This window comes from Dendrobates tinctorius, unplaced genomic scaffold (genome assembly GCF_039654945.1).
Source record: "Dendrobates tinctorius isolate UK_male_01 unplaced genomic scaffold, ASM3965494v1 ptg000158l, whole genome shotgun sequence".
Classification (NCBI taxonomy): Eukaryota; Metazoa; Chordata; class Amphibia; order Anura; family Dendrobatidae; genus Dendrobates; species Dendrobates tinctorius.
In genome coordinates, this window is record NW_027361825.1 from 15,202,310 (window position 1) to 15,209,702 (window position 7,393).

The following is a 7,393-nucleotide window of genomic DNA, read 5'->3' on the forward strand; positions in this document are numbered from 1 at the left end:
AAAGAGTAAAAAGAGCATTACCGGTAAGTAATCCGGCTTTTTACCCTTCGCCACGACAGCACCCACTGGAGAGATTCCAGAGACCATCACCTGGGTGGGACCACCGTGCCAAGGACAGTCCTGCCAAAGCTTAGGTCAGAAGTAGATGAAAGGTCAAGTCTATAGTGTCTATAGAAGGTAGAAGGGGATGACCAAATTGCCGCCTTACATATGGTTTCAATTGGAACGTCTCCCCTCTCCACCCAGGAGGCCGCCATTGCTCTGGTGGAATGTGCTCTGATGTCTTCCGGAGGTTCTTCATTTTTTGCAGAGTAGGCTAAACGAATGGCATCCCTGATCCATCGGGAAATGGTGCTCTTTGTGACTCCATACCCTTTTTTATGGCCCTGAAAAGAAATGAAGAGAGCCCTACACTGCCTCCAGCTCGCGGACCTTTCAATATAATTTAGGACAGTTCTTCTGACGTCCAAAGTGTGGAATTTCTGCTCTTCCGGAGTGGAGGGATCTTCAAAGAAGGTTGGGAGGAGTATCTCCTGAGACCTATGGTACTTTGTTGATACCTTAGGCAGGTATGAGGGGTCTGGCTTTAATATTAATCTATCCCGATATACCTGCAAAAAGGGTGGATCTATGGACAGGGCCTGGATATCACCCACTCTCCTAGCGGATGTCAGTGCTACCAAGAGGGCCGTCTTAAATGATAAATATTTAAGGGATATCGTATCTATCGGTTCAAAAGGTTCTTCTGTCAGGGCGTCTAACACCAAGTTTAAGTCCCATGTAGGGATTGTGGGTATGTGAACCGGAGTTATTCTTTCACATGCTGTAATGAATCGTGATATCCACTTATTCCCTGCTATATTATGGCCATACAGCGCCCCCAACGCAGACACCTGTGCTTTCAGTGTGTTTACTGACAAGCCCAATTCCTTCCCTTTTTGTAGGAATTCTAAGATAGGAACTATCGGGACTTCTGCTGTATGAGATGCTGTATGAAACTGTAGGAATTTTTTCCATATTCTTTTATAAATTTGGGTTGTGGACTGCTTCCTGCTCTGTAGAAGCGTAGTAATTAATGATTGCGAAAACCCTCTTGATCTTAATAGGTGCCTTTCAAGTTCCACGCCGTCAAGTGTAAGTTGTTCACTTGAGGGTGGAAGAAAGGGCCTTGGGAGAGTAGGTTGGAGTTTGAGGGGAGAACCCAAGGATCTGTCACTGACATAATTCGTAGCCACGAGAACCACGGTCTCTTGGGCCAGAAAGGTGCTATCAGGATTACTCTCGCCTTTTCCTCTCTGATTTTCCGAATCACTTCTGGCAGGAGAATCAATGGCGGGAAGGCGTATGCCAGTTTGAATTTCCATGTGGCCTGGAGGGCATCCAGTATGTCTGGGTGATCTGCTGGAGACAGGCAAGCAAAGGTTTTTGTTTGTCTGTTTTCCCTTGTGGCGAAGAGGTCCACTTGAGGATGCCCCCATAGAGCTACTATGTCCTGGAAGATCTGGCGATTGAGGCACCACTCCCCTTGCCGAAGTGTGTGTCGGCTTAAGAAATCTGCTTCTTGGTTGTCCTCTCTTCTGATATGAAGAGCTGAGAGGGACAACAAATTGCTTTCGGCTAAGTTTAAGATTCTTGCCGCAGAAGACATCAGAGTCTCTGATCGAGTACCTCCTTGTCTGTTTATGTAGGCCACCGTGGTGGTGTTGTCCGACAGGATCCTGACATGTTTCTGTTGAAGCTGTGGAAGGAAATGATGTAGAGCATAGTATACTGCTGTCAGTTCTTTTTAATTAGACGAGTATTCTCTTTCCTCTCTATTCCATCTTCCTTGACAAAAGCTATTCCCCATATGGGCTCCCCAGCCTTGGGGGCTAGCGTCGGTGGTTAGGATACCAGATGGTACTATGACCCATGGGACTCCTGAGGATAGATGGTCATCATCTAACCACCATTCCAGAGAAGTCAAGACCTCCTGAGTTAGAGTTATCTTGCTCTCAAGGTGACCACCATGTCGCTTCTCCTCCTGGAGGATGCTGAAGTGTGCGGACATGATAATGGGCCCACCGGACTGCAGGGGCACAGGAATCTAGCGACCCCAATAGCGACATTGCCCCTCTCAGAGACATGCGTGGTCTATCTATGGCTGCCTCTACTTTCTCTTTTGTTAGTGCTATCTTTACCTGAGGAAGTAGACATTTCTGGGTTATGGAGTTCAATTGGAACCCCAAAAACATCTGGAGGGATTGCGGAATGAGCCTGGACTTCTGTATATTGATGATCCAGCCTAGGTCCTGCAAAGATGAGATTGCATCAGCCACTCTTTCGGTACATTGGGTATCTGAGTTCCCGATTATTAGGAAGTCGTCTAAGTAAGGTACGATTACAGTATTCTTTTGACGAACATAGGCCATCACCTCTGCCATCACCTTGGTGAAGATTCTTGGCGCTGTTGAGAGGACGAAAGGCATGGCTGTGTACTGAAAATGACGGACCTTGCCATCGAACACCACTGCGACCCTTAGATATTTTTGGTATCTATTATGGATAGGAAGATGATAGTAAGCATCTTTTAAATCAATTCCCGCCATCACACAATTTGGAAAGAGAAGCTTTATGGTGGATCTGATTGATTCCATCTTAAACTTATAATTTTTTATAAACGTATTAAGCTTCTTTAAATTAATAATTGTTCTAAACGTACCATCTGGTTTGGAAATTAAAAATAAGGGAGAGTAGAAGCCTCTACCTTCCTGTCCCTCTGGGACCTCCACTAAAACCCCCTTGCTTAGTAGGCTCCGAATCTCTTCTTCGAGGGCCTTTTGTTGGGCTATAGAGTTAAGGCGGGTTAGGATAAAGAAATCATAAGGGTATTGAAGGAATTCTATTTTCATTCCTTCTTTAATAATAACCAAGATCCATGGGTTTGAGGATATTTGTTCCCATTTTGGATAAAAGAACCGTAATCTACCCCCTAGAGGTGGGTCTGATTTTTTAATTTCTATTTTCCCTTCGGAATGTTGGACCCCTGAACATGGTACCCTTTTGTTTCTCTTCTTTTGCGGCCCATCTATTTGATCTTTCCGTTTGCCTCCTTCTTCCAAACGGTCGCCTCTTAAAGGTTCTCCTATAGAAAGGGATAGAAGAGTCAGGGAACGCCTTCTTCCTCTCCTTTGCTTTGGCGAGTATCTCGTCTAGGGCTTTTCCGAAGAGAAACTCACCCTCACACGGGGTTGCACAAATCTTAGCCTTTGATTGCGCGTCCCCCTTCCAGCTCTTCATCCACAACGCCCTTCTGGCGTTGTTCACCAGAGCTGCTGATCTTGCTGCCAGCCGTAGAGTGTCCGCCGACGCATCAGCCATAAAGGCAGCTGCCCCTCTAATTAATTGGATAGCGGCCCGTAATTTTTCTCTGGACACCTTTTGCTCGATTTTCTGATCCAGCTGGTCCAACCACACGAGCATAGATCTAGTGGTGCATGTGCTGGCTACCGCTGGCTTAAAAATACCCATGGTAGCTTCCCAAGACCTCTTCAATGATGATTCTGTCTTGCGGTCTAACGGGTCTGCCAACAAGCCGGCGTCCTCTACTGGAATAGCCAATTGTTTCGAGGTAGAGGATATAACGGCATCCACTTTTGGCACTTTGGTCCATTTTAATAGCTCTCATCGCTATATGGATACTTTCTTTTTGAGGCTGATGGGAGAAAACTTCTTTGGTCATGTTTTTCCCATTCCCTCTTTATTAGGGCCTTAATCGCCGGTATTACCGGGAACGCTCTCCTTTTCTTTTCCGCCAATCCCGCAAACATTATGTCTTGTGCGGTTTGGGCACCCCTTGGTTCCTCACACCCCATAGTGCTTCTCACCGATTTAACTAGGTTGTCCACACTATCCAGGGGGAAACATGACCGTCCCTCCATGTCTGATGATGACGAGGATGTGAGTGAGGAGTCAGAGATTAACCCCCCTTCTTCCTCTGACTCTGAGCTGAGGGTTAACTGCTTTTTGCTGCCAGTCTCTGAGGGAGTTTTGGCGCGGTTAATAGCCTGTATCTCCTCCCTGATTATAGCTCTAATGTCCTTTGTCGACAATGCGGCCCCCTGCTTTGTCTCTCTGGTGCACTGCTTACAGAGCTTCTTAGGGTAGGAGTCAGGTAGAGGTTCAGAGCATAACGCACATTCTTTATGCTTGGATTTCTCCTTTTTCTTGGTCTAGAAGGGGACACCAAGGCGGGGGGGGGAGGGGGTGGAGAGGTCAGCTTAGTAGGCAGAGTATATACTTTGCACACTCACCCAGTGAAGCCTTATATTACCAGATCAGATGGCTGAGATCCTGTCCTAGGTCTTGACTCTCCAGTTTCGCTCCTGCGCCCGGTGTCTGTCCTAGTGTTGCGGTCCCTGGTGGAGCTGCCCCCCCGCAGAATCTCCTGCTGGAGCGTGCGCTTCCATTGGGGACAACATGGCTTGTCCCTGCTCAGCTGCGCGCTGTTTAAATAGATTGCGTGCTGCTTTAAATTGGTCTTCTCTTTTTTTTTTTTTTTCTCTCCCCAGAAGTCGCTCCTCCCCGGGATTTCCCCGCACATGCGCCATCGCGCTCAGCCATCCTACCCCGGAAGTTCAATCATTACTTCCGGGGTTAAGGAGTCTCCACGCCGGCCGGCCACCGCGCCCCCGCCTGTTCTCTGCGGCCTGCGCCCACCGCCACCGCTGCCTCACGGGAGCTTCTTTTCCTTTTTTTTTTTTTCTTCGCGCCACAGGCGCACTTACCCGGGCAGCGGCGGCGCCTTGGTGCCTCCCCGGCGCACTCCTGGGTGAGACCGGGCGGCCCACCCCGGACCCGGTCATCACCCACCACCTGCCAGACGAGGGGGGAGCCGTCTAGTGGAGTCTCCCCCGACGCTGCCTCCGGACCGCAGCCCCTGCCGTTCCCAAGGAGACTGCACAGGTGGCATGCATGGCCCAGGTAAGCTTCCTGAAGGATCCTGGCTCCGTTTGGAACAGGAAACCAAAACTGAGGAGGAGAGGCGGACCGCCCCCTTTTATCTTTCCTGTAGGGTTTCCTGTTCCAAATGGGGCGGATCCGATACCTCCAGTGGGTGCTGCCGTGGCGAAGGGTAAAACTAAAATTAGCCTTGCTTTCCTTAGCATCTACCAATGGTTTATTCTTGGCTGCCAGGTTTATGGATGGGTAATGCACCATCAATCTTTGACATAAGTTCAAAATAAGTCTTGTTAGGCTTCACTTTGTCTGCTACAGTTCTGCTGTGCATAGTGGGAGTAGGCCAGGCTGAGAGAGGTGGTTGCCTAGCTGCAACACAGTAGACAATGGAGAATTTATTGGTGCAACAGACACAGAGCAAAGGTGCTGAGTCATGGGCAGTCCTGCAGAAGGTAGAGAGCAGGGCCAGGAGTAGTGTGAGTAGGTAACATTGCCATTTACACACCACACATTGACCCACGCAGGGTTTTTCACCTATGATCTTTATTTTTTATAAAAACACCAGCACGGGGACAATATGGACAATATGTAGTGTCTAATAGCTAGTAATATTGACATTCAAATCCGTTCATAATCTGTCTGCTCCGTATAACTCAGACCTAATCTCCCCATATCTTTCGACACGTAATCTCTGGTCTTCCCTAGACCTTCTGCTCTCCTCTATGCTCATACATTTCCCACCAAATCTACTCCAAAACTTTTCTCAAGTATCCCCCATCCTCTAGAATTCTGTGCCCCAACACATCCAATTATTATCCAACACATTTAGAACTTTCAGACAAAACTTGAAAACTTCAATGAAGCTTACAGCCTGCAATAACCAACTTACCATCACCGGAACTGCCGCAACCCCCCAGCCTACTTTCTCCTTCCCCATTATTCTGTAGACTGTAAGCCCACAGGGGTAATTACCTTTCCTTTCTCAATCAGTCTGTCACTGTCAGTTTGTTCACTGTAATTAATATTTTGTATGCAACCCCTTCTCATGTACAGAAATATGGGATCAATGGTGTTGTAAAAATAAATAATAACTGGTGCCAATATAAGAAATCACATGGATACTGGTGAATATTTTAACATTTTCTAAATAGCATTGACAGCAAAGACATTGTAATGATATATGACATAAAAAACTTCTCCCCTGCTTGAAAACATGTTACCTAATTTTGAAGCTGTCCTATGCAATTTTCTATGTAACAATTGAGCACATCTCACGTAGACATCCTGTAACTATTAATATATCTTAATGTTCGTATCATGGCTGACTTAACATCTTTATTTTTTAAGCTGTAAATTAGAGGATTTAAGATAGGGATAGCAGCTGTGTTAAATAGGGAAAAGAACTTATTGGACTTTGAAGTATCTAATGATGTAGGTGTCAAATACTGGAACAAGAGGATTGAGTAAAGCAGAATGACCACCGTGAGGTGTGATGAGCAGGTGTAGAAGGCCTTCCGTCTACCTGTGCTGGAATGTATCTTCAGTATGGTGGAAATGATGAAGACATAAGATATGAACTTCAAAATAAATGGTGTTAAAGTAAGGAGCAGAAGACCTTCTGTCAAGGTCAAGATCTCAAGGGTTGAAGTATCACTGCAGGACAATATCATGAGAGGTACAAGATCACAGAAGAAGTGATTTATTACATTAGATTTATAACAGGTAATGGCCAAAAGCAAAATCATGTAAGGTATCACCTCTATCATTCCCAACAGCCAACAGCAAATTGCAAGAACAATGCAGAGTCTGCGGTTCATGACCCTGTGGTATCTCAAAGGATTACAAATAGCAACATAGCGATCATAGCTCATAGCAGTTAGAAATAGGAACTCATCACATATCATAAACCCAGAAAAGTACATCTGACAAATGCAACTCTCATAGGAGATCCTGTTATCCCCCGTTATAAAAATGATAAGGATATTATGAAGAGTCACGGTGGTGGAGAACATGTCTAATACAGACAAGTTGGCCAAGAAGAAGTACATAGGCGTGTGTAGTTTTGGATCCAGGCAGACCAAGAACAGAATGATCATGTTGCCACCAATGGTTAGGAGATAAATAAGAAGAACTAAAAAGAAGATTATTATCTGCAGCTCTGGAGCATCTGAAATGCCTTTAATAATGAAGAACATGACAAAAGTTTGATTTTTTTGTATAATTTCCATGTTGTTACCTGTTGAAATGATCAAAAATTTTATAAACAAAACATAATACATCAATAACATAATTTAAAATATTAAACAGTATTATACAGTAAAGTCATACTTGTTAATGGAAAGGTTAATAACTATGGTACTTAACTTCCTAGGGGAAGTTAAGGAACCAAGGCTGCAGCACTATCTTTGGTGTGTAATTTTTCTGATATTGTATTTTTATTATACTGTTTATGTTT

The 7,393-nt window shown here is 45.4% G+C and overlaps 1 protein-coding gene across 1 annotated transcript; it reads right to left on the reverse strand.

Annotated features, from left to right (window-relative positions):
* Positions 1-6,209: 6,209 nt before the first annotated feature.
* On the reverse strand, positions 6,210-7,133 carry LOC141052161 (olfactory receptor 6C3-like). Its single transcript, XM_073549391.1, has one exon. The coding sequence runs from the start codon at positions 7,131-7,133 to the stop codon at positions 6,210-6,212; it is 924 nt and encodes a 307-aa protein (XP_073405492.1).
* Positions 7,134-7,393: the final 260 nt, after the last annotated feature.

Excerpts from the sequence above, each read along its gene's own strand:
- LOC141052161 (XM_073549391.1), bottom strand. The coding sequence starts at position 7,133 with ATGTTCTTCATTATTAAAGGCATTTCAGATGCTCCAGAGCTGCAGATA.